This window comes from Myotis myotis, unplaced genomic scaffold (genome assembly GCF_014108235.1).
Source record: "Myotis myotis isolate mMyoMyo1 unplaced genomic scaffold, mMyoMyo1.p scaffold_m19_p_7, whole genome shotgun sequence".
NCBI lineage: Eukaryota > Metazoa > Chordata > Mammalia > Chiroptera > Vespertilionidae > Myotis > Myotis myotis.
Genome location: NW_023416379.1, coordinates 52,960,303 through 52,987,638, shown reverse-complemented (window position 1 = coordinate 52,987,638; position 27,336 = coordinate 52,960,303). Strand labels below are relative to the sequence as shown.

The 27,336-nt window shown below is 44.4% G+C and overlaps 2 protein-coding genes across 4 annotated transcripts in view; one reads left to right on the top strand and one right to left on the bottom strand.

Annotated features, from left to right (window-relative positions):
• The window catches only part of PM20D2 (peptidase M20 domain containing 2), a 58,955-nt gene that overhangs the window by 22,822 nt on the left and 8,797 nt on the right, over window positions 1-27,336 (top strand). Inside the window, exons 6-8 of one of the 3 annotated variants that reach the window (XR_004968661.1) lie at window positions 271-456; window positions 642-749; window positions 1,617-1,642. Coding sequence is in view for 1 of the 3 variants with exons in the window: in XM_036315969.1 (XP_036171862.1) it covers window positions 642-718 (77 nt within the window). In the remaining 2 variants the exon portion in view is untranslated. Of the gene's footprint in view, window positions 1-270; window positions 457-641; window positions 750-1,616; window positions 1,643-27,336 lie in introns of those variants that run through there. The other 2 variants (XR_004968662.1, XM_036315969.1) reach the window with 2 other exon arrangements.
• GABRR1 (gamma-aminobutyric acid type A receptor subunit rho1) lies at window positions 136-14,003 on the bottom strand. The gene is made up of 9 exons (XM_036315978.1): window positions 13,891-14,003; window positions 11,246-11,352; window positions 9,676-9,743; window positions 8,551-8,774; window positions 6,118-6,200; window positions 5,566-5,706; window positions 3,452-3,604; window positions 1,605-1,801; window positions 136-429 (listed from the first exon to the last, which is right to left on the bottom strand). The coding sequence occupies exons 1-9, from the start codon at window positions 13,992-13,994 to the stop codon at window positions 136-138; spliced, it is 1,371 nt and encodes a 456-aa protein (XP_036171871.1). The 5' UTR covers window positions 13,995-14,003.

The following is a 27,336-nucleotide window of genomic DNA, read 5'->3' as shown; positions in this document are numbered from 1 at the left end:
CAGGAAGTCTCTTGTCAAGGTAGTTTTGGACAAGGGTAGGTACTGGGAACTTTTTTTTTCCATAACCTTACTTTTCATCATACAGATATTTCTGTAGCACACACAAAAGAATGAAATTTACAGAATTACAGGCATCTATGAGAAAATTGACCAGTATATTAAATTGAATAAAATGTACGCTGCTGGAAAAATGATCCTGGAGTATTTATCAATGGCGTGGGTGTCGATCCTCATGCTCACGTAGCTGTTCCTCCGACTTTTCCTCTGCAGGGAGCTCCTCTCGGAGGCCAGGGTGAGCTGCACCATCATCCTGTCTGGCTTCTCGCCATTCTCTGGCGTGTAGTTGCCGAGGTCATTCACCTCCACGTCGCTATAGCTGCTATCCAGCATGACAGCGCGCGGCTGAGGTGGTCCGCAGGTGCAGGGAAGCTGCGAACACAGCAAGCACGTTGGGATGTGAGCTCAGCTTCCGCTCTCAGAAGCCCCTCTTAGGAGAGACTGCATAGTGGAGAGGGTGGCCTTTTTCTAGTTTCTTTTATTCCCAGTTGGGGTGGGAGGTGGGACAATAATGGTGGCGGCACAGTAAACAGTCTAAAGTAGCAGGTTATTTGTTTAACTAAAGTCTACAAATCAACTCTTAGGAAACTTCATGTCATACCAGAGACCAAGAAGAATGTTCATGGCCAGAGCACCGCCCTATTCTCCACCAGAGCATTAACTGCTAGCAGCCGGGCTACAAATGTTTACAGGTAACACTCCTGAGAGACGGAGAGGAGCGGGAGGAGGAATTTGAAAAGCGTGGCATTAGTTTGCTACCATATAGTTAGAGTTTTCTGTAAGAGATAACCACTGAGCTGCAGGCAGGAGGAAGAAAGAAAAATCAGGTGGAAGGGAAAATAACCTGGAAAATTATGTGAGGTGTTTGAGATCACGTATGAAGAGAAATTCCTTAGAATAGCATATGTGCTTCTCTGGAAGCTTCTTTTTTAAAAAATATATATATATATATATATATATATATATATATATATATATATATATATTTTATTGATTTTTACAGAGAGGAAGGGAGAGAGATAGAGAGTTAGAAACATCGATGAGAGAGAGCCATCGATCAGCTGCCTCCTGCACATCTCCCACTGGGGATGTGCCTGCAACCCAGGCACATGCCCTTGACCGGAATCGAACCTGGGACCTTTCAGTCTGCAGGCCGACGCTCTATCCACTGAGCCAAACCGGTTTCGGCTGGAAGCTTCTTTAATTACACCTCTGCGCTATTAAATAATTTGTTCCACTATGCTGAATTGGCACTTATTTTTATCACTATGAACACCACCAGAATTAAAGGGACCAACGTCTTAGTTAACTTGGCTTAGCAGCTCCTGGTATATGGTAGGTGCTAAGTTAAGTGTTTGCATGAATGAGGATGTAGCCCAGAGTGAACTGCACACTGTTTCAACATGGTAGCTTCCAACCCCATCAAGTAGGTGGAAGAAGGCATGTCAGCCCCATTGTACAGAGGACCTCTGACCTGCCCAAGGTCCAAGGGCCAGAGCTAGACCAGGCTACATGCCTGAGCAGACATTTCAGCTCATGGGAGTCACCTTCTCCCGCAGCTTCCGCTCCTTCCGCTCCTGCACAGTGGTCAGGTAGTTGACGGCCGCGTACTCCAGCACCGAGAGGAACACGAACACGAAGCTGACCCAGAGATAGATGTCCACGGCCTTGATGTAGGAGACGCGGGGCATGGAGGCGTTCACGCCCGTGATGATGGTGGACATGGTCAGCACCGTGGTGATACCTGCAAACAGAGTGAGAAACAAGCACCTGCTTGTCTTCCACCCAGCATACCAGAGGGCTTCACACCTCTGTTCTTTGTCCCTCCTGCTCCTTCGGCCTTGAACGTCTACATCCCTGCCCCCCTGTCTAACAAACACTCGTCCTTCAAGATCGAGCCTTTATGAAGCTCTCCAGTTCCTCCTCCCCTCATATCACCCTTCCCCACTTTGTATACCTGCTTACTCTTCATAGCACCTGCATCACCTTCTCCTGTTGCTAAGAACCCCAGACATTTTGGCAGCAAGACATTTATTTTCATTCAATGGTTAAAAGAAAAATTACATAAATGTTTCTTGTAACTACTTCTCCAAAGAAGGAAACAAGTGCTTGGGTTTATTTGACTATTGGTGTCCTTGTTGTGTGGTCTTGTCTTGTAGTTCCAGGCCTGTATCATCAACTATCAGGACACCTCTGGCAGACAACCACCCCCCACCTCCACCCCATCCACTGGGCCTGCCTGCCTATTCAGCAATGTCCATTTAATCAAAGATGATGATGTTAACCTCATTTAAAGGAGACGGTATTTAAAATTAGAATGTATATGTATGTTTTTCGCACAGTAACTGTTTAAGCAACAGAACAACTGTTAAAGGACAGGGCATCTGTCAGTGGAAATTTGCTCTGGATTTCAAATTAAGCTCAGAACATTTGCTTGCAAACACTAAATCACAGGGGATTGGGGTCATCTTAAGGGCCAGCTCCAACCCAGTTTCACTAAAAGCTGGTAGGTCACCCTCTCCCTTGAAGCCCCTGAACTGTCTGAGCAATAATAGTGTGTGATTGAGTAGATGCAATATTCATTTATTTATTATTTTAAATAATTTTATTGATTTTTAGAGGGAGAAGAAGGGAGAGGGAGAGAGAGAGAAAGACATCAAGGGGAGAGACAACAATTGCTGCCTCCTGCACGCCCCCAACCAGGGATCAAGCCCACAACCCGGGCATGTGCCCTGACCAGAAGTGGAACCAGCAGCCTTTTGGTGCATGGACTATGCCCAACCAGCCAAACCGCACTGGCTACGGCTAGCCAGTGCAATATTTAAAATGGGGAAGAGAGTTGGTGGCAAATTGCTATAAATGGAATGTTCATAGAATAGGGGTTCTCAGACTTGAGTACGCATAAGAATTAGTGGGAGAACTTGTTCAAAATGCAGATTCCTGGTCCTCTCTCTGGATTCTCATTCTGTACATGTAGATGATATGCAGGATTCTTCTTTTTTAAAATGTACCTTGGAGATTCTGTCACAAAGATTCCTTGGGCCACTTTTGAGAAAACCTATTATAGAGTGTGATTTCCTTTTGCAAGTGGGCAGAGAGAGCACCCACAGACCGAGATCACCCATCCCAAAATGAGGCTCAGACAGGACTGAAGTTGAAACGTTTGCATGGGCACCGGTGGCGGGGGGTGGGGTGGGGGGAGCCTGAAAAGAATTTTTCTACCTGGATTTTTAATAATGGTACTTTACCTGTGAATAAAGAACTTGCAGTGTGTCCAACTTTTAACACCAAATAGTGGTTTACTAGTAGGAGCACTTTGAAATGAATGGTTTTATCTGGAAGGCATTATTTGTATTTTCAGATGCTTGGAATGTGCACTTGAAATATTCCTTACCTAAGGGGACTCTGGCAGGCACAGCTCTGCGGTCGATCCAGAAGGACACCCAGGACAGCATGACCATCAGGGTGGCAGGGAAATAAGTTTGGAGCAAGAAAAAGAAGATGTGGCGACGCAACGTGAAGTTAATGTACAGACGGTTGTACCAGCCTGGGGGACACAAGGAAGAAAATACAGCACACACCATAGGTATTCAGCTCCTTCATAAATCAAATTTTATTCAGGTAATCATCAATGTCTTAGACACTCCACTGGAACCTGGCCAGACCTTTACAAAGTGGAGGTGAGAAAAACCATGGAATGGAGTGATTATATGTTACCCATACCACACGGATGATTCCATCTCAAGAAATCTTTGACCCCTGTTCTATACACAAAGGGAAGGTCATTTAAGGATCTTGTTACTCACACGATGGACAGGACCCAACAGCATCACCATCACCTAAGAGCTTAGAAGATTAGACTCTCGATCCCCACCCCAGATCTACTGAATCAGAATTTTCTCTTAATAATACTCCCCATGTGATTCACACACACATTAAAGTTGGGGAGGCACAGATTTAAACAACCCCGTTTGGATGGTTTTATGGAGGAAAATGTGTTTTAAGTTAGAACATCAAGCTAAACACAGCATCGCGTTTAGGAACAGAGTGAACAATCACAGGTCCAGTCACGCCTCAGCTTGGCCTTTGTGGTCTTTACAAGGGAAAAATATGCATGGAGGAGTTGAGAGGAATGGGAGAACAATGAAAGGAAAGGCAAGATAAGCTCGAGATGACAAGGACTGGAAATAAAATGGGGACTTGGCAATGTTAATTGGAAAACTTGGCATCCAATTGGCAAGTTTAATGCAATGTTTATAATTATAACAGTTCCCGAAAGTGATTGTAGAGGTTCTGTGGACTGAATGTTTTGTGTCCCCACCCCACCCCTGAAATCCATATGTTGAAACCTAATGCCCAATGTGATGGTATGGTGAGGAGGGACCTTTGGGAGGTGATGAGGTTACGAAGGTGGAGCCCTCATGAATGGGATTAGTGCCCTTACACAAGAGACCAAAGAGAGTCTGGGAGGACACAACAAGAAGGGGGCTGTCCATGAACTAGGAGGTAGGCTCTCATCAGACACTGAATCTGCCAGCACTTTGATCTTGGACTTCCCAGGTCCCAGAACCGTGAGAAACAATTTCTGTTATTTAGAAGCCAGCCACCCAATCTGTGGTATTTATGAGAGCAGTCCAAACAGGCTAAGACAAAAGGGAATCTCACAGTGCTAAAGGTTCAATGGATGGGGAGCCCCTGAAGAACTAAGATTCATGGGTGATATGTAAAGAAGGTAAGATGTGCTAGATTGCCATAATATGTTGGAAGTAAAAGGTTGCCCTATGTTTACATCAGAAAGACTTAAAAGGTTGCACTTCCCTCTGTAGTCAATCATGCTATGTGTTAGCAATGGAAACTGCATAAAGATCCTACCAAAATCATCCTGAAAGGTGATTCGTCAAGAAAGAGGCAAGGGCTGGAAAGAGGAGAGACCTCAGCTGTTAACTTCAGATTCCAGAGGGAAGACCACAGAGCATACCCTCAGGCAACAGGAGGTGGCAAGCCTGCCCAGAACCTTGGTTCAAAAAACAAATTGCCCACAGGGAAATGACCAGTAGCTCTTGCACCGAGGCTCACAAGAAGGTCATAAGAAGGATCTGTGCAAGCAGCACAGTAAGAGAAGATCCCTTAAGACTGAAGCCCCGCGGAGGGCCTGGCTGAAGCAGAGAGAATGTGAATGGAAAATGACAGACCTGAAATTGGACTGCTTCTTGCCTGCAGAGAACAGGGGGTTTGGTAATCGTATCAGGGTGAACTGCCTGATGCTAAACAGTCATTACTGATGTTTTCTAGGTTCTCACTTCTGATGCTTTATTGACGTCAAAAAATCACCTCCACCCGATGCTCACCACCCCCTGACCTGATTTAGCTTTCCCTTCTTTGGTGTCTAATTCAAGTGGCACAGGCTCTACTCACTTGGCAGCCAGTTCGAACCCTTTTTTAAAATAGAGGATGGCCCATCCCAGTCAGGCTAGCACTCGCCAGATCCTCAGCCCACCCTACGCCCACCTGTGCTGCTGTAGAAGGCCAGCTTAGTGGTGGTGTGGAATTCTTGAATGAGGAACTGGGAGAGTGAGATCCGCTCATCTGTCTTTAATGAGTCATTGCCTTTTTTCCAGTACAGCATCAGGTCATCTTCTGTATAAGCATCTGAAAAGATGGGAGAGAGCATGAGGCATGTGGCGGTGGGAAGACATGCCTGTCTGTGCAGCTCTGTGGCATAGAGCTCCTAATTCCTGCAAAAGGGTTCACTCCGCAATTCAGCCTGCCATCTATTCAATTAAACCAAACGAAATCGCTGTTTCTGTAGATCACAAGTGGTTAAATAATGGCAGAATTGCATATGGTTTTCAGCCTTCAAAACCAGGGCAATTTAGCCTTTTCTTCTTTCCAAGTGTAGGGGTGCATCTTTGGTGGCAAATGCTTTTACCACTCTCCGTGATAAGGAAAAGACCCAGAAAGAGACGGGAGCAGAACACATCCCTGTTCTGTAGGCCTCCCCCTGCTCCTGTCAGAACTACTTAGGAGCTGCATGCTGACGTATGGCACAAGGCTACTCACAGCTTTCAATTTCAAGCGAGCAGGTTTGTGTGTCCAGGGGAAATCGGCTGAAGTCCATATTGCACATGGCGGTCACTGTAACCCTGAAAACAAGAAGACACGTCCGGGTTCTCAGAGGATGCAAACTACAAGTGCACAATGCAAAAACAAACAGAAACGGCCTCCTTCTTATAATTCCTAAGCAGTGCATCAGGACTTAGACGGAGCAGTTTATGAGTGGTACCCTCCTTAGCATACTCTTAAGTATTTAAGTTTAACCCCGGTGTCGGTGTGAGGCAAACAGAATGCCTCTGCTAACTCCTATCACGTTCATGCATTTTAAAGAAGCAATGGTCTCAGTCAGTATAACTGTGATATAAAAGAAACCGTAAGACCGTACATATGCAGGCATACCTCATTTTATTGTACTTCACTTTATTGTGATTCACAGATGTGTTTTTTTCCAAACTGAAGGCAAGACCCCCCAGCAGCAAAAAGATTATGGCTCGCTTTATTGCAGTGGTCTAGAATTGAACCTGCAATATCTCCGAGGTATGCCTGTATTGTTCCTCTGGTTTGAGATAAATTCAAAGTTCTTCTGTTCTTTTATTGATCATATTGATATCAATATGTTGATATTCAATATGTTGATATTGATTATATTGATATTATATTTGTGTACTATGTTTCAGAAGTAATATTAATGAACCCTTAATGCCAGTTGCCAAATGCAGCACTTTTTTTTACAGTGTTCATATTTTTATATTGATAATAATGTCTACTAATGAATATAGATGTTTTTAGTGCATAAGCCCATGGAGACTATATAATGGAAAAACACGGCATGTCTTCCCACTGCCACTAAGAGGTCTTAGTGTACCAACATGCAAGCATCTAATGGTTTTGTTCTATAATTACACAGGAAAACAGGCTTCTGAATCAAAGAATAAACAAGTAGATCATCAGTCATAGAAGAAAGCTCTCCCATCTTATGGCAGGACATGACTAATATGGCTGGTATTCAACATACTATTTTTTCTTCAATAACAGAAAATTGGCTACGTAGAAGTAGAAAAACAGACATGGGTTAGATTACACCACACACTGTGCTTGTTCAGTGTGTGGGTTACAAGCGGAGAAGCATCAAGTCAGGATGCACCCACCCACATTCTGGTCCACATACACTTAACTCTTCCCAACAACTCCCTGGCACCCAGAATGCTCTTAATAGAAATGTATTCTGTTAATTAATCAATGAAAAGATGAAGTTGGAAGATGGTATATTAGAACATATTTTAGGAGTTAACCTTTTGCTGACAGAGTTGACAATATCCAGCTACTCTATGTTTTTCCCCAAATAAATCTCAAAATGGTAGTGTTTAGAAACTTAGGCCTTCCCCCCCCCCTTTTAAATCAAACAAACTCATGATTTTATTTGCAATAAAAACATCAAATCATCTGTTTTTAGGTACAAGGAGGCTCACTGACAACTTTGATTCTGAACACACAGGTCTTCCCTGCTCTTGTGCCCTCTGTTCTGCCTCATGCTGTCACATCCAATGATGTGTTGAATCAGACATCTACTGGCTCATGAGAGCCAATAGCTGCATTTTCAGGAGGTTTGCAAGCTGGTTGTTAAACATAGCCATTATTAAAAATAAATTATATAAATTTAAAATTAAATAAATGCTAAAAATAAACGTAATAAATATTCAAAACTAATCACTTCTGAATTATTTTCTATTATCTATACTCCTGAAGTTACCTACATCTACTATACTGTATTTATATGATGGAAATACTATCTAAAGATGAGCTACCACCCATTTCTTCCCAACACTGCATTCAGTGACATTAGATAGCTTGAAATCAGCCAGGATGGGCATATCTACACTACAGAAACTGGCAAATTCTGCAAATCAGGGCTTAATTTATTGCTTTGCTGACTGTTTAGACTTAAGAAAGTGTCTAAAGAAAGCAGATTAAACCTAACATGTATTATGGCTATCACCATTACAGGCAAAAAAAGGGGGCTTAAGGGAACCGCAGAGCTGCAGGAGGGGAGTCATTGAAAAGAATGCATTATTTATTTCTCTGACTTCCACTAGAAAAATAAAACTTTTATTATAGTAAAGGTTTTCCATTGAAATGTAACAGACAAGGTGGAACATAAGTCATAGCTATCAGCTTGAGGAATCTCCCCAAGTGTATTTTCAAGACTGAGTAATTCTTGACTCGCGTGTAAGAGTTCATTTTTCTTGATGTTGAAAAGTTGACAGCTCCTGAAGAGTTAAAGGCCAGCTATTCAAGGCCAAAAAGCAAAGCACCTGTTGTAGAACCAATGGCTTTCTTGGTTAAGGCAAACTGCTTGCCTTTCTTCCCAAGCTCGAGGCCTAAAAAACGCACCAACCCCGCAGGTAAAAGGGCCCCGAGGGCGGCGGGGCCGGGCCTCACCTGAGGCTGTAGAGCACTTTCCCGTCCGGCTGGACCCGCAGCATGACGTTGTCCGTGGTGGTGTCGTGGATGAAGGAGCGCTTGGAGTGCACAAAGAACATGTCGGGGACCCAGATCTTCTTCACCAGCCGCCCGTCAAACGTCATGCTGAGGTTGTTGGTGCTGGGGAAGGACAGCCTCTCGTCCTTCCAGTAGTGCCTCAGGTAGAGGGTCATGGTGAAGTCCTGGGGCAGAGGGCAGAGAGGGGCACCCCACACACTGAACCCACTGGTTGTCAGCAAGGCATTCTCTACCCCTGTGGAGCCGTCACCTGGCTGGGAGTGAAACTGAGCTGCCAGCACTGCGCCCTGCTGGCTGCCACTGCCAGAGGCTCCCGGGCACACACAGGGGAGCAGGAAACTCAATGCCTCTGGAAACAGCTCTCAACCGGAGAGTGGGGTTGGGGGCTTGAGGGGGATGGATGAGTGCCCCAGCGCCCTGGACACTCAGTTGGGACAACCCTGAAGTGTGCTCTGTGCTGACTCCCAGAGTACCCCAATGGGACGGCGTTTCACTCCCCAGTAGTAAGCGATTTGATGGCACTGCCCTTTTCGCTCCATTCCCTTCCCTGCCTCACCCCACTCTCTTCTCATGTTTCCTGGAATCACCTCCCAAATAAAGGCCTTGTGCTAAAATGCTGTCGCAGGTCTGCTTCTTGGGGGACCAAACTAAGATAAGGCCCCCCAAAGTTCCGTAAGTCAAGAAGTTCTAGACTGTTCCATTTTTTTAATCTAAACCCAAAGATGACAAAAAGGGACACTCTGCTTCTGCATTTCCACAGCCAGACAGAATCCGCAGCAGTGGGAGGTGCCTGGCCACTTGGCAGCAGCAGCCTTGGGCCCTGCTGTGTATGTTCGAGAGCCTTTGCCCAGAGAACACTTCCTGATGCCAGGAGCCGGGCCCTGGAGGACGAAGATCAACTCTGTCATCTGGCTCTGCTTCATACCACTTGGGTGGCTTTTGGTAAGTGTCTTACTCTCCCTGAGCCACCTGTACCACGAGTGTAGGAATGCCTACCGCCGGGGCAGAGCTCTGGCCAGCACCGGCCCTGTGTGGATTCCCTTGGCCGGAAAGAGAAGCACTTACCATATCGACTTCTGAGATGCTGTCCAAGCTTTCCACCTGCACATCCACGCCAACAGGAATGGCCGGACCTGCGGACAGGGAATGGCAAGAGCATTTAGTCTTTTAACTTAAACTTTTACTATGAAAGATTTAGGCATAAGGAGCATTCCCCCCTGGAACCTCAGTGTGTGTCAGATTTCAAGGTCTGGTGTTCCACATGCCACGCTGAAGTCCAACCAGAGATCAAAGAATGGAATCATGGGCTGGCTCCCTGGAATATTCCAGCAAAAGTCTAAAAATACATATTGGTCTTATCATCCAGGTGATTCTGAAACAAGGACGTTAATATACCACATCCCTGGTTGGTTACACATGCTCCTGTAAAGCTACAATGAAGACCGAGGGCAAAGCTGATCAGAACCAGGTCTGGCCTGAGGAGTTACCCCTTAGCATGAGGCCATCCACTTTATTTTTTATATCTTCCTCCTGATTCTTCACCCTCTTTCATCGTGGAAGCCAACGCCTTTGTCAGGCCATGGGAAAGGCACCGCTTGGTAAATAGGCACCCAGAACCAAAGTCATACTCAGATGATTTGCCAAGCTCACAGATCTGCTTCTTAGCCCCGTGATGGAGTAGCTTGGGGGTGGGGAGGATGATACACCAGGTGTCCTTGAAACCATTAGATTTTTTATTTTTTATTTTTTTGCATTTCTAGGTCATGAAAACTTAATATTCAAAAGGGTGAAAAAAGAAAATGTTCTAAAGGGAGTGGGTTGCTGCCCCTTTTCCTCCCTGTTTTCAGGCACGTGGGGCAGGCACAGAGCACACTTGAATCATCATGTGAAAAGGTGGTTTGAATCCAACAGCAGCAGATTATGGACTGAATAGCGACTCCCTTCTAGAACTTGTTTATTCTTTGGGTGAAAGTACTGGAAAACATAAAAGGTATGAGAATGATTTCTAAAATAAGTATTTTTTTCTAGGAAAAACACCCCATAAGGATGAAATCCTATTTGACACTAAAGGGGCTGAAATCCGGCAGCTGCAGGCTAAGCTTCAAAGGGCTTTGACATCCCTCTACACTAAGTGATTATTTTTCTCAAGCTATTTTCATTTAAGTAAACCCAGCAGTCCACCCTCTGCCCTCAGATATGTACCCAGGGTTCTGTCTGCCAGCTCCCAGATGAGAACAAATTTAGATCAAGGTTGTTATTCAGAGCATTTCCAGAGGCAGCTTTGGGCTGCAGCTGTCCTGTCTCCCCATGCCCTTCCCACAGCCAGCTGCTGGCTACTCCAACCCTGAGCCACCCTTGCCAGCAGCAGTGGCCTGAGGAAAGCTCGGCCTGGCCACAGACCAGCAGGCACCTCCTGAGAGTGTGTTCAGCAGAGCCTGGGTGGGGCCGGGCAGGGCCAGACAGGACAGATGCTAAGAAGATGCTGGGGGCTCAGTGCCTTGTCCACCAAGCACAGCCGAGGCAGACCTGATAAAGGGAGAACAGAGCTGGGTGGTCCCTTGGCTTGACTTTTGCCCATAGACAGTCTGATGGACCCAAAGAAGGAAGACGATTTCCAAGAGCGCACGTCTCATACCTCCGAAGCCGGGCCTCATGCTGAAGTCATGGTCATCGATCCGCAGAAGCTGCTCTGACTTTGTCAGTGGCGATTTGGTGATGTCAGGGCTTCGTTTCAGAACTGGGCTGCCAAGGGGAAAACAGGTTGATCACATATTCTAACCAAGCCGGATAAAAAACCATTTGCATTCGGACTTGATCTTGACAGGTTTGATGGGATGTGTTAATTCTTCTTTTAAGCTACTGGTGTCCTCTCTTCCTTGCACCAGCTTCCTGGATAAATGAACTGAAAGTCCAAGATAGTGATTTAGAAACATGACTGAGGAGCTTTAAAACACCAACGTCCAGGACCCTCCTCAGAGTTTCTGGGTGGCCTGGGAATGGGGCCTGATAGCTAACCCGGCTAAATAATTTATCCAAGAGCATGCAACGAGTAGGTGGCGGACAGATTTTGAATACAACTGAATTTCAACGTTTATGTTAAATCATTAAGTCCTCACACAAGTGTAAAGGGGTAGAAGTTTTATTCCCCTTTTATAGTAATAAAATTGAGGTCCCACATGTTAAATCAATTGTCCAACATTCCCCTGTTTTGTGCATGTGTTCACCCTCCTTCCCATGTTATTTGTATAAATCATGAAAAGAAGCCTGGATACAAATAACCACCAACTTGTGAGCTTAGAATCTGGGTGAAATTAAGTGAACCCTTGAAAAGTTTAGGTTACATAACATGAAAACTTAACCTGGTTGGTGGAGGGTCCTCAAGTTGGGTCCATCATTCTGGAAAGCAGTTCTGCCAAATAAGTCTGGAGATTTCAATGTTCTCAGGCCATTTGACCCTTTACTTCCAAGAGGCCATCCTAATTCAATAATTGTGTATGTAGACAAACATTCTTTTGTACAAAGATATTCTTACAATAACAAAGGAAGCAACTAAATGTCTATAAAATAGAGGAAACTGCTTGAACGGTGGTATGTTGTGCCTTATTATGCATATTATGGGTTATATGCAGCCATTCAAATGGACTTTAAATAAGTAAACATGTTGACAAAGTCATATTAAATACAATAAGGTTACAAAACTATGTGCACAGAACAATCCCACACTAGTCAATATACAATATATACTTAGGTAAGAAAACCCTGGGAGGAAAATGTACAAAAATATTAAGGTTATTTCTGGGTTTGGGGGTTATGGATGATTTCTGTGTGTTTTTAAAACTCTTTTCTCATTTAACAAAATTTAAATAATTGTCATGTATGTCTTTTATAATTTTTAAAAAATGAAAGTTCTCGTAAGTAATTTTTGTTTTTAAAGAAAATCTGTTTTGCTCTCCAGGACTTCGCTTTAATATTGGTGTTTACCAATAAGCCGCCACTCTAACCCCAGCTTAGGAGAGAGGCGGAGAAGTTTTTGATGCCAACAATAGGGTTTGTTGCTGATGATGCTTTTAATCCTCATGAGCACAGTTGACTCAAATAATCTCTGTGGCTGCAACAGCTCCACACATTCCACTGTTTTCTCAAACAGCTTCTGACTCTGACAGAAACAGGGCTTATGGCTTGTGCACAGCCATCTCTCTCCGTGCCCAGGACTCGCCATGACCCCTGGCTGGTTCAGCTCCCGGCTTTGTGATGTGGCTAAAGCAGCCTGTAACCGGTGCTGCGAGCCACAGCCGGCTGTTCAGGAGCCACGTGTGCAGCACTCTCTCAAACCTTGGATCAGGGCACTGAGGAGCCAGACACCCAGCCCCCCGCCAGCCCCAAACTCCAGAAAGCTGGACTTCCTTTATATTAATTTATTTTCCAACCTCTATTCATATCTACATCCAGAGATAAAGACAGCTGAAGCTCAGTTTGGACCAAAGCCTGGGAAGGAACCAAGAGGCAAGCATGTCCTCACTGCCTCTATTTCCTCTTCAGTGAAGAGAGCGCTGGGTGAGGTTTTCTCCAAAAGTCCTGACTGATCGATGGGTGTTGGGCACGCACGTGTGCAGGTAGGCACCTACATACCAGCACTGTCATGAGAGCTGCCCAAGTGACTCTGGGTGAGGAAGCAGCAGCCTGGTCTGCCTAAGCTCCCTCCTCTCGGGCTGGTACGGCCAGGGTGGCACGTACCATGCTGGCAACGAGAAGCCAGCCGGGCTGCAGGCAGCTCTATCCCTCACCCTCCCCGTTGACCAGGAGAGGACAAGCTAATGATCCTTAGCCATTATTGTTCAAAGCAACCTGCTTTGTTTCCTTTTAAATGATTTTTAAACGGACCCACAAATCCAGCAGAAATAATTAGAACTAATAGGATCATTCTCACTAATTTGAGGTCCCAGTGGTTGAGAATTTGTAGCTTTGTTCCAACTTAGAATGCAGATATCAAATAATTTGCCTTAATTTTTTTTTATAAATGTGCCTATACTGTATTCATTTTTCCAGAATTTATCTCTCACCTGGGACAATTCATAAGAGATTTAAGAATACGCAATGATAGCGATGTATCTGATCTGGCATCATTTAAAAATAAAACATAATTCTCACTTCCTAAGAGGAGGGAAGCAGGAAAACAAAGGGAAAAGGAAGGAAAAGGCATCATAGCACCATAGGCTGGGAAAGGTTCCAGGACATCGTAAGCCTTTTCCCTACGCCCTCCACCCCTAAATGTCCACTCACCTGCCTTTCTTAGACATCTCCTGGCCTTCTCCTCCTCGCCAGTGCACTCTGCTTTCAGTGGCACAAACCCATCCCCACCACAAAAAGAAGACGCCAGCTTTCATATTCTGGACAGCCAAATCCAAGCAGTTCTCTCAAGAAACAGCAAAAAGGGAAAGACTGTTATTTTTCTCTCTTAAGACATTATTGGTCTGTTCATTATTAGAAGGATATTTGCTCATGCAAAAAAAACAAAACACAACAAACATACTAACCCACAGCATGTAATCTGGAGAGCAGTGTGAAAGCAACTTCCACTAAACCTATAAATCCTCCTACGTCAGATGTCAGGGATTTTCTGAACTGAAGTAGAAGTCCTGTTTCCCAGTGGAACAATTATTTTGACTGGTCTAAATTACTTCACCGTCAGATGTGGTAAATATGTTTGTAAACATCTATATTTTCTGGTCCAATGAAGAAGCAAATAAAAATGAACCAAAGCCATTTCCAAACTGAGAAATGTCAGAGGTGCAGAACTGCTCCTATGCCACATGAATGTGCTCCTTTCTGCATCTATTTTAAGCTTCCAGCAATTATCATTTGCTTTAGCTGGATTTGGACAGCTCCCTGCCCCCACTCTTTCTGCGGTTGAATCTGTGGAACCAGGGCTGGTACTGGGCACAATCAAACCATGAGTGCTTATTCAATCATCTGGTGATTCTCTGAACAATCCCTCAAATATATGGGCAAAAATCCTTGGGAATTGGGCACCTTGGTCTCCTTCCTGTGAGGCAACTCTTATGTCTTGTTTTATAAGCTCTTTCCACCATACTAGGTTTTTTAAATGTCTTTTTTTTTAATTTAAATGAATTAGAGGTTATAAATATGAATGAGCAATGAAGAGTCGGTATGAAAAAAAACACATATATATAATCCTCCACCCTCAAAAAAGAGAATGAAGAAAGGCAACACTAAGGATTTCTACTTTTAAAAAATACCACGGCTTGCTATTTTAGATTACTTGAATTTATCCCTCTCTCAGGCTGGAAATGAGCGTACTTACGAAGTACAAGGTACTTTCAGCAGGGTCATGGACATCTTAGATGGCTTTGAACTTTTCTTTTTGCAGGGCTTTGGACATTTTTGACTTGCTGTACTGCACTCTCTTTTGGAGATAATACCTCTAAATTATAGATCCATCTAGGAGTAGGAATAAATAAGTATTTATAAAGTGCTGTGTCAATGAAACACTAATATCACAGAAGTAATATGCAACAGTGTCCTCAATAAACGACCCATGGAAAACTGAAGGGAGTCCATCAATGCATACAGGTACGGTAGCTGCAAAATACAGAGGCTTGACTCAAGCTGGCTTAACCAAAAATGTGTTACCTCACAAACCAAGAAGTCCAGGCCACGGGGTTTTTTTTGACTTAGTGGTGTCATCAACAAGCCATCCTTTCACGTGTCCTTTTTCCTCTGGCCATCTTATTCGCACCTGCAATATGGCTGCCAGAGCAATGAGTCTCCTTGCTGGTATCCAGTGTGAAAGCCAGAGGGCAAACCTCTTCCCAGAACGTGAAGGATAAGCCCTTCCCTTCAGTCTGACTGGGCCGAGGAAGGTCATCAAGTCCACCCCTGGACCAGTAAACTTTATCAGAGAAACATGTGCTTGGATAGGCTTAGACAAGCGATTTTCAACCAGTGCCACAAGTTTTGTTTCTTGTTTTTAATTTATTGTCTAAAGTTTTACATATGTCTCCTTTTCCCCTGCTTGACCTCCCCGATCCCCCACCCATTCCCACCCCAGGCAAGCCCCCACCGCCCCAGTGTCTGTGTCCATTGGTTATGCTAATATGCATGCATGCAAGTCCTTTGGTTGCTCTCTAAACGCCCTCCTCCCCAACTCCCCTGCCATTTGTCTCTATTCTTGTTCATCAAATTATGTTGATCATTATATCCCACATATGACTGAGATCATGTGATATTTATCTTTCTCCCACTGGCTTATTTAGCTTAGCATAATGCTCTCCAGTTCCATCCACGCTGTTGCAAATGGTAAAAGTTCCTTCTTTTTTATGGCGGCGTAGTATTCCATTGTGTAGATGTACCAGTGCCACAAGTTTTTTAAAACGTGCAATCCCTGACTAGTCAGGGGCACTGGTCCCCTTTTTCTTAGATTGTCAAATTAAAAATGACAACAGCTGCCTGGCCAGCATGGCTCAGTGGTTGAGCATCGACCTATGAACCAGGAGGTCATGGTTCTATTCCCTGTCAGGGCTCATGCCCGGGTTGTGGCCCGATCCCCAGCATGGGGTGTTCAGGAGGCAGCCAATCAGTGATTCCCTCTCACCATTGATGTTTCTCTCTCTCTCCCCCCTTTCTCTCTGAAATCAATAAAAATATATTTAAAGTATCAGGAAAAAACATTTTTTTAAAAAAATGACAACAGCCAACACAACAATAGCTGTCTGCTCTGAATGAATCAAACTTATACCTTTCCTTTTTGTCAGATGGGCAAAAAAATTTTTTTTGTGTGCTGAATCATTTTAGTTATTAGTTTATGTGTGGCATGAGATGAGAAAGGTTGAAAGTCGCTGGCTTAGACGAATCAAGATGCCCCTCTGGACCGGGGACGGGGCAGGTGCTTGAACAAATCCGTGGTTTGAATTCAGGAGAGAGGCAAGCAGAGCGAATGCAGGCTCAGCCGCCAGGGGTGCCCGCCAGGCTGTGAAGCATTTGGAGACTGAGCTCATGACATGCCGCTGCCGCTCCCAAAGGCCCAGTGTCTCCTGTGAGCAATGAAATGCACGCCCATGTGACCGTGCTTGGGAGTGCCCCTGAATTAATAATGATCTTTAGCCATGTATTTTCTCCACCCAGACATGGAATTATGATGACACTATCTGACTAGAAAGAAGGAAGGAAGCCTTCATGTTGTAAGCCTTCAAATTAAATTGCAGTTTCTGTGGGAGAGTCAGTGCAGCCCTGTCTCCCTCTGCTGGAATTATAGGAAATTTGTTTAAGGCAACTTTTTGTTCATTTCCAAGTCTGTTTGTTTTTAATGGAAACACGGAGGTCTCCAGGTTCAAATATAATTCCACAAGGAGTCCCTGGGTTTCTTGTTGATGGAGTGTGATCTCCTTGTCACAGTCCAGGGGAATGGTTGTGGCAGATATTGTGGGGAGAAGAGGAAATGCTAAGAGACCGCCTGGGCCTGCAGCCACAGTGGCTGTGTGGAGCCCTTCACGGGGTCTGCTAGGAAGGAAGAGGGGGCGTCTCAGCAGCATTACGTGGTCTGAGGGTTGAGTACAAGATACAGGATTTCTTTTGTTGCCTCCAAACAACCCAACCGCTACTGAATAACTGCAGTAGTTTGCAATGGAATGGTCCTTTGGAATTTACAAAACATTTTCATATCCTCAATTCCATTTGACCCCAGATCCAGCCTCAGCAGTAGGCACAGCAGGTCCCCTTCACTTCATTGGTGAGGAACCTGAGGCAAGTGGACATTGACTTATTTTCCCCAGGACATGTTAATAAATAGAAAATTTCCTGCTTTTGATCCCAGGACCTGTGCTTTCTCTTTCCTGAAGTGACTGGTCCTGTAACATCATTTCATTTGTCACCCAGTTTCTTTACTTACCATGTTGCCCAAGGCATTTTGATGACAAGTCAGATCTTTTAGTTAATTAGTTCCAGATTATTCCCTGCTAATTAGAGGGACTGATTCATCTGAATGAAGTAGAGGTTTTGTGGAGATGGTAAGAATAAATTTTTTTTTTTTGAGAAGCCGCAATTGGAAATGTTCAACTCTTAAAAGAAAAGAAAGAATGTAAATATATTTTATAAAACTCTTTCATATATATATGATTTCAGAGAGGAAGGGAGAAGGATAGTGAGACATCAATGATAAGGGAGGATTATTGATCAGCTGCCTCCTGCCCGCCCCCTACTAGGGATTGTGCCTACAACCTGGGCATGTGCCCTGACTGGGAATCAAACCCTGACCTCCTGGTTCATAGGTCGACACTCAACCGCTGAGCCACACTGCCTGGGCTGTAATTAAATTTTATAACAAAATACACAACACACTTAAATTGAACTCGTGGGCAAATGTACAGCAGAAAAGAAGGACCATTTAATGTCTGACTTTTTGTTACTGTTGTTTTATTGATTTTGACTTTATAGAGAAGGGAGGGGAGAGAGAGAGCAAAACATTGAATTGAGAGAGAAACATCAATTAGTTGCCTTCCGTATGTGTCCTGCAACCTAGGTATGTGTCCTGACCAGGATTCGAACCCACAACCCTTTTAGTGTATGGGGCAATGCTCCAACCAACTGAGCCACCCCGGCTGGGCCTGACTAACTTTTTTCAGCATGTGACTATCTTGACTCACAGATTAACTTTCGTTGCATATAATTCCTTAAAATAAGTTAACATCAACCTCACTCTCTCTTTGAATCTGTTAAAAAGTAAAAACAAAATAGCAAGCCTCGGAGTGTATTCTTGTCTCCATTTTTTCAAATGACTTGGTTCTTTGCTTTGGGTGGGGGGGAACACTGGAGATCTTTAAAGGTCAGTGAAATGAATAGTTTTTGTAGATTTGAGTTCGCCTTCTGCCTTCTGAGGGTTGGGGTTAGACTTTCCCTAGGGTCTTCTGAAATCACCCTGAACAGTGCTCCTCACTCTGCCATGCCACCAGGAGAACGTCCAGCACAGCTCAGATGTGAACATGACTCACAGGCTTGGAGGGATTGCAGTCCTTGATCACGGGAGGCCCAGGCTTACCTTAGGGATCTCCTAGAACCGTGACTATTCCAGCTGGGAAAGGTATTAGACCAGGCTAATCTACCACATTTACCAACAGTAAACAGGTCCAGATGGGTTCTTTGGTTTTGGCTGCTTTCTCCAGGAGGCCATGAAGTCATAGGAGGTGTGTGTTTTCATTGGTTCTTTTTGGATATATCTGGTAATGTCCTGTCTGTTCAGTGCCAGAGATAGAGCCATCCCACCGCTGGTGATGTGGCCTGTAGGCCCATGACTCCTGCTTCTAATTGTAGGGTAGACGATGCTAGGGAGCAACGCAGGTGGCTTTCTCGGTTGGTTCTTGAATTGAAAAGTCAGTAGTTTCAGGAGTTGCTGAGCTAAGCTTCACCTAACTTGAGAATTTCCATAGCTTATGCCCTGAAACCTCTGTGTAGGGACATGTAATTTTTAGACACCATGAATGTTTTGCTTAAAAACCATGCTTTACTTTCAAGCCAACTTACAGGTGTTAATTCATGGTTTCTTGTAATTTTAAGATGGAAAAGAAAGAGAAGTTCTGCTTTGTCCATCCTCACCTGCCCCCACCCAGTCATGCAAGGTGCCTCTCTGACTCAGTTACCCGCAGCCTCTCAGACAGAAGGAGGCGGCGCCAGAGGTGCTGGAGCAGTCTGTGGGAAGCGAGGCCACATGCCAGGCGGTAAGGACAGAGACATTGGAGTAATGACCAAATGGCCTCGGGTACGGGGTTGCTCCCTGCTTCGCATTCAATGCCACAGGGCATTTCCCACCTCAGCTGGACATGCTGTGTGTCTGGGAAAGAGCCCAGTGTAGGAGCTCCCGGTACTGTCCCAGAAGCGGGTTGGTGATTCTGATTCTCTCCTAAATACAAAGTTTGCACTAAGAATATGACGGCCCAGCAACCTCACTGCAAACCTCCAGGAAGACCAAAATGGAAAATCATTGAGATTTTAGGCAGACTTTCACCTTCCTTCTATTACATCTAAAGATAAAATGCCAAAGAATTTGACTATAGCCACCCTCCCACAAGGAAATATAGGCTGTGGAGAAAGACAGTTATTGTAAAGGGGGAGATACAGTGACATCTTGTTAGCAAGGCAGGTGGCACAATAGTAACAGCTCCAATTCAAGCCAGTTCTACCGAGATTCAAAGCCCAGGAATCCTTTATGGTATGCCCAGATTTCAAGATCCCCAAGAGCCCACCAGGGAGCCAGCGAGTCCGATGCAAAAGCAGAGAGTCCTTTATTCTAACTAGTTCGGCTCCCCGACCACACTCACCGATGCATTGGTAAGCCCAGTGGCAGAGAGCCCGCCCATGGGAAAAAATGGGGTTTTAATAGGGGGGTGGAGTGAGGGGAGGGGAGATGACTGTGGGCCCTGCCGATTGGCTAGGTGCAAGTCAGGTATGTGGTCATCTCCATGGTGCACACGTACCCTGATTGTCATTGGTTAGTTTAAAAAGATTCCGGGAGTGGCCAGCAGAGGCCTGGGCTTCCGGGAAGAAGGTACTTTCCTGAGCACATGGCTGCTGCCCCAACATGGAGGATACGGGGCAAGATGGAGGGCATAGCCCTCGCCCTTTCACTTTACACCTGTGTGGTCTCTGGGAGGTAAACCTGTCCAGGCCTCAAGTTGTCTATCTGCAAAATGCGAATGATAGTAACAATACTGACTTCTCAGGGAGGTGAGATCATAGACGAAAGGGCAGGACATCTGCAGAATGTGCCACTGCCGTCTCCCAAGGGGAAACTGTGTGACTTTGTCATAGACAACACCACCACCTGGCACTTACACACAGAGAGAGCTTTGTGCTGACAGATGCTTTTCACACATTCTCCCACTCGAGTCTCACAGCAACTCTGTGAGGTGGGCTAGGTGCGAATTAGTGCCTCTGTTTTATACATAAGGAAACTAAGAGCCCAAGAATTTTCTCCCCTGGAAAGTGAAGCAATTAACAGCGCAGCAGAAGTGACTCATCTCTACATTGTAAACATGCATTTTCATACCAAGTCTTTCTTCTTCATTTGGTTACAGTAACAACTTTTTAAAACTGCCTACACTGGTAATTTTTTGAGTTATCCTACCGATTTCTACAAAAGCTTCCCTCACCCCTGTATCCACTCAAAACAAGGTTCAAGTTGTGTATTTGCTGCCTCTGAGCTTTAGCCGAGCATCTATCTTCGATGAGCATGTTTCAGTGCTATGTCAGGCACACACACGCATACACCTGTCAGGATCTTTATTCATAAGTTATAGATTTATTATTTATTATAGCTATTATAAGAAGCTTTATTTCTCCAAACTGGAAACAACTCAAATGCCTATCAACAGGAGAATGGGTAAAGAAATTATGGTTTATTCATACAATGGAACACTACTCAACAGCAAACAGGAATGAACTGCACATGTGTGCAACAACATGAATTCATCTTAAAAATATTATGTTGAGCCCTGGCCCATGTGGCTCAGTTGGTTGAACGTTGTCCCATGTACTGAGGTGGTTAGTTTGATTCACAGTCAGGGCACATGCCAGGGTTTTGGGCTCAATCTCCAGTAGGAGGCATGCAGGGGACAGCCAATCGATGTTTCTCTCTCTCTTTGTCTCTCTTCCTCTCTCTCTAAAATCAATTTTTTTAAAAAATATCAAAAAATATGTTTAATATATTATGTTGAGTGATAAAAGCCAGATGCAAAAGGTCACATGCCTTATGATTTCACTTATATAATTTTAGAAATTACAAAACAAATCTAATGGTAATAGAACTCCTATCAGTGGCTGTGAGGTCAGGAGGAGGTGAATGTAAGGACTGACTGGGAATGGGGCATGAAAGCACTTTATACAGCGTCAGAAATGTTCTATCTCTTGATAGGAAGGGAGTTCATGGGTGTACACATTTGTTAAAACACCTTGAACTGAACATTTAAGATCTGTATGTGAATCATGCCTCAGTAAAAGCTGTCAGCTGTAAGTAGTTGCACAGTTATTTAATAATCGTTTATTAAAAGGTAGCTTTTCCAGAAAGACAGATATGACTAGACATGCCAATTATTTAGATGCCCATATTCATGTGGACTATTGATTAACATACAATAAATAAAAGCAGAATGCTATTGTAGAACACAAAACATGTCTTTGTTCTTGAAACTATAACCTTAAGTTCAGCAGTAACTTGAATATCAGGCCCACAAACGGTCCAGATTAGAAACCCATTTAGTAATACAGTGTTATTCACATTACTTTGGAGTCCTGTTTCTTTTAAGAAAGAACCTCCAGAACAATAAACTCCAGCTATTTGTCTCACTCTGGTATTCTTCTTTATTTTAACACACGTATATCATATTTGCTCACTGACTCCGTTTCTTAAAGATAGTCAACCTCTCCTCTGTGGTCACACTTACATCCTTTAAGCCAGCAGGGTATCTCACAACAATGCAGTTTTGTTGACTAAGAGGATGGGGTGAACCAGGGCAAACCCTTCAGCACTCCTGGGAAAAGGGCTAAGGATCACCAGAGGCCTGGTCATGCCCTCTTCAATCTAGTAACCAAGGCCCCTGTGAAAGTAGGGAGGACAGGCCAGCTTGACCTCTGGAGAGAGCAGCTCAGGAGTGGTCACTGAAATAGATAGGCAGTCAGGGCCTTCACGGTCTGTCCTGAGGAGAATTTCCTGGGATGAACTGACCCCAAATTCAGCAGAGTTTGGGGGAGAAGAAGAACTTCCCTCTTTCAAAGTGAACACTGGCAGGGACCCAGTGCCCAGGTCCTATTTCTGGGCACAGAAACGTTCTGTCTCTCTGAGCTCTGTGCTAACAGAAGCTCCTGGCATCAGTACAGTGTTTTAGAAAGACCCATTTATTTCTGACCAGTCTGCTTCACACTTGAGATAGGAACAGGAGGTATCTGGGTGAGAGGGAGGGAGGAGGCGATGGGTAAACATGTTGTCCTTCGATATGAGCTTCCTAACAATTCTCACCTGGTGCTTCATGGACATAAGTGGGAGTCTCTTTGGATGGTATGGCAGGAACTGCTCTTTCCTCCACTATATGTTTTTCCTCTTCTTCCAGAATTCCTTGTTATTAGCTAGGCATATGCTTATGCAGAGCAAATACATTTCCCAGCATTCTTTGTGGCCATGGGACCAAGTTCCAGTCCATGGGAAGTGTGTGGCATTCTCCTGGAACTTTCCTTGGAAGATAGCTGACATGCTCCCTTTCCCCTTCATCCCTTTAAGCATCCTGCTTCTTCAATAGCAGAAATGATGGCTTAGCACAATCCTGGGCCATGAGATCAAGGGCCATACTCTAAGGCAGCAAGCAGTGAGCACGAAAGAGCCCAAGTTTTCAGTCCCTGAGGTCTGCTTGGAGCAGAACTGCCATTCTATCCTGATGCCACCTTTAAACTCCTTTCTTTGAAGCTTATGTTCTTTTACTTGTAGCTAAATCTAATAGAAACTAATGTAGGTTACATTCAACAAGTCACTGATAGCAAATGCATAAATCTGATGGTATTCAATGACTGTGTGGGGGGGGTGTGTGTGAAATAAACTTTCCTCTGTTCTCAAGGTTCTTCTGGCTGGCCTTAATAATCATATAGATGTGAGACAGATTAGCAAGAGAAAAATAACCAAATTTAATACATACATATGCATGGGGACTCTGCATATATGAGAGAGCCGGGACCCCACATGCACGAGAGGGTGAGAGACAGAAAGGGAACATGGGTGTAGAATATTCTGAGCTAGGGATGAGGTGCCTTGTAGGCTTCAAAGGATCATTGCAGGATGATAAGAAGAGCAGGTGTTTAGTAAATAGGAGTTTGCCCTGCCATATAGATGGGTCAAAGTTCTTCTAGGCAGTCAAGGGAATGGCAGAAGCTTCTCTTGGGCATGAAGCTAAAATTGCCTTTAGCTCAAAATAATCTGCATACCACTAAAAGTACATCTTGGGGTTACTCATTTTGAACCCAAGCAGATTTTTTCAAAGGAGTTTTCCTGAGGCCAGAAATACATTCTAGGAAACTCAATAAAAAGCATGATTCAGTGACAAATCCTGAGAGGTGGGACACCTTACCTATCATCCCAACTTCAGTGAGAACACATTACATACTAAAGTCTGGGCGTTCACAGGTGTCCCATGGGTCAGAGGGCCGAGAGGCAAAGCAAGAAATCACAACCCAGGCCACATGCTGTCACCCATTTTATGTGATTCGGTGAGCATTAACTAATTTGAATTCTGTAACCTGCAGAAGAGGGTATCTAAGTAAACACCTTTCCTTTGAAAATTAGGCAAGTTACTCACCCTCTCTGGGTCTGTTTTCTCACCGGCAAAATGAAGAACAAGCCTTGCCTTAGAAAGGTTGTCCCCAAAAGTGCCGCTGGTCCAGGATGAAGTTTCATCTGTCCTTTGATGAAAATGTCAGGATAAAGTACTAACTGTGTTTTCCTGAATCTGCATTTTAACAAGATCTCCGGGTTATTCTTATGCACATTAAAATGTAAGGTGCCTGGCCCTAGCTGGTTTGGCTCAGTGGATAGAGCATCAGCCTACAGACTGAAGGGTCCTAGTTCGATTCCCGTCAAGAGTACATGACTGGGTTTTGAGCTCAATCCCCAGTAGAGGGCATGCGGGAGGCAGCTGATCAATGATTCTTATTGATGTTTCTACCTTTCCCTCTCCTCCTCTCTGAAATCAATATATATATATATATATATATATATATATATATATATATATATATATTAAATTTAAGGTGCCTGGGCTAAATGGACAAGATGAAGAGCATTTGCTAGCATAAACCTGGCCAGGTTAACAATGGTTTACTACAGCTGAGGTTTATTTTTCAATTTCTCTTTTAAAATAAATCCCAAACCTAATGTTCTCAATGGCTGACCCAAATATCATTCTATAATGACATCTGAAGGTCCAAGGGTGAGGATTGAGTGTTTTGTCCAATCTGCTAATGGAGAATGTTTTTATACTGCAGTGTGGACGCTCACGGGTGGCTCTGGAGGTTGGACAGGCTGGGACATAGGACCCTCCTAGCACAGGATTTAGCTCTCTTGTGCACAGGCCAGCACACTTAGCCTCAGACACATGTCGGGCACATTTGTGGGTACCACTTTAACTAATATCACATTTCCTAGTGATTGGTGGGGGCAGTGGGGCTGGGGTATTGACTGTTTCCAACCCAGTGTTAACCCCCCAGCCACAGCTGTCTGTTCTACAATAAAATGAAAAATGGAAGAGGTCTCTAATGGTGTAGTGGGTCTGTGAATTCTGCTTTGCATTCATTAAATGACTATACCATTTAAACAGTGGTGGAATTCAGGACGCCCCCTCCCCCCCCCCCCCCCCCCCGCCAAATATGGCATGTTGGCCTATTGAATATTTGAGAAATGGTATATTCAGGAACGACTTTCTGACCTTCTCCTGAAGCAGGTCATAACCCTCATGTGAGAAGTGCCTTCCCTGTATCTAGGAATAAAAGCATCTGGATGTCCCAAGATGAGGGACACAGAGAGGAATCTGAACACATAAGCCTTGCTAAGTTTCCCCCAGAGGACTACATTCACCAATATCTTTTGTCCTATCATATCTTTCCACAACTTTCCACTCTTGTTCAAAGCTAGCCTAAAAACACTCAAGTTTAAGTGTTTCTGTGGGTCTTCATTTCTGTATAAAGGCTCCCATGTCAGGTAAAACTTGTATTAGAAAATGTGTATGTTTTCTCCTGCTAATCTGTCCTTTTTAGTTTAATTTTCAGACCCAGCCAGGGACCCTAAGAGGATGGAGGAAAACGTTTTCCTCCCCTACAACAGCACAGGTGGTGGGAACCCATACTGCTTTGTGCTGGCCACCCTGAATACATGTGTGTCCCACAGACCAGCTTCCAGTCTCAAGGATCACATCCTAGTTGGACTCCAGGTTTCTACCTGGGTGTGGGGACAGCTCTGTGTTGACATGTTTTAGGACAACCCAGACCAGTTTGGGTTTCCTTTCTACTCTTCTTCAACCACCCTCTCTGTCCATCTAAGTAAGGGAATAAATCATCTTTTCCCTGAAAATACCACGAGAAATAAATTGTTTCATGTGAAGTCCACCTACCTGGATGTGTTGAACACAGTTATGGAAGGCAGCACACTTTAGTGGGTGTGTAGTAGGGGAAACCTTTCCTACCTCTACGGGGTTTACATGCGAACTGAATTAGGAACCAGACAGCCGCTGTCACCATGGTGCAAGCACAGAGAATGCACTCAGTACTTGACACTTTACACAATGCAGTTGCTTTTACATTTGTTCTCCTGTCTTCTGTGATGGCTGATCCCACTGTCTCCTGACCCCATGTGTGTGGGAACGAAGAATGGCACACATTCTCAAGATGGCTGCTTCCCAAGCTCTTGTCCACAGACCTGGTGACAGGGTTATAAACACTGTTCTTGGACCACTCCCCCAAATTCCAATATAATAGTTTGAGGAACTAACCATGGAGACCAAAACCCTCATTTGGGCCAAGTATGCCACAATGTTATATTTAAATCCACCAAGAAAACAAGAGTTTTCTATAATAAACAGCAATAATTCTCTTAACGTTCTCTTAGCATTTCCTTCAGAGGATGAAAACCTCACCTGTAGTTGAGAGAAGGGCCCCCATTCTTTACCGAGGAGAGCTGTCTACCTGTGCACTGGACCATGCCTGGCCTCCAGCCTCCATCCTGCCACAGCTGTTCACAGTCTGTACCCTCCATTTTTATGGTCATTGTTTGCCCCCAGCCCTATCCTCCTCCACTTGAGAGTCTCCCTTCTCCCAGTTGCTATGACAACAGTCTGTTTCTCCTATTTCTCTGATCAGTCCTTCTCTTCCCACATAGATATATGCTCCCAAGCTCTTGTCCGCAGACCTCCTGTCTTCTGCTTTTGTCCTTCACGAATTTACTCCACCCAGATAGTTTCACTGAGCACATCTAAGAGAGTAGTCCCAAATCTTCCCCTCCCTCTAGCCCAGGACCAGCATTTATAACTTTTCATTTGACATTTTCTCTTGCTTGCCAGACCCAAACTCCTCATCCTCTACATGGAATAGCTGTTGCCCCTGGCTTCACAGTCTCTGTTAACACCAGCACACAGGCTGCCGCTCTCCCACATAACTGAACTTAACATGAACTTTCTCCACTATTATTATCATTATTTTCTTGCCTCATTGGTTCCCTCAAACTAAGCCGATTTTCATTTTTCTAATTCATAGTCTCCCTCCCACAAATGTTTACAAAAAAAAATCAAAGTATTTTTGAAGAGTTATCACTTTCTAAACTTACATAGAGTGCAGAGCTTTGATCATCTTTGACATGCATGGCCCAGACCAGACCAGTCAAATTTCTTCCCCAGGAGTGGAATGAACGTAGAAGAACCCTTGACACCAGGGCCATAGAACCAGAAGGATGAGAACCCGAGACTTTTGTACATTTGATTGGGTGTCTGTTCACTGTACCCTGAGCACACCTGGGCTTTCCTTCTGCCATCTTATCATCCCCTCCCCTCCTTTTCTACTAGTTGAAATTCCATCTATCTGTTGCTCAAAATTTAACACAATCAGCATTAACTCCTCAAAATTCCATGACCTCCCCTCCTTTGAACCACGTCCACTACAGTGATAGCTTTTTAATGACTAAAAGGTGTTTTCTAT

Excerpts from the sequence above, each read along its gene's own strand:
- GABRR1 (XM_036315978.1), bottom strand. The coding sequence starts at position 13,994 with ATGAAAGCTGGCGTCTTCTTTTTGTGGTGGGGATGGGTTTGTGCCACT. Across the intron at positions 6,201-8,550 it reads AAAGTGCTCTACAGCCTCAG|GGTTACAGTGACCGCCATGT; the intron begins GTGAGGCCCGGC and ends TCTTGTTTTCAG. Across the intron at positions 3,605-5,565 it reads GGCCTTCTACAGCAGCACAG|GCTGGTACAACCGTCTGTAC; the intron begins GTGGGCGTAGGG and ends TGTGTCCCCCAG.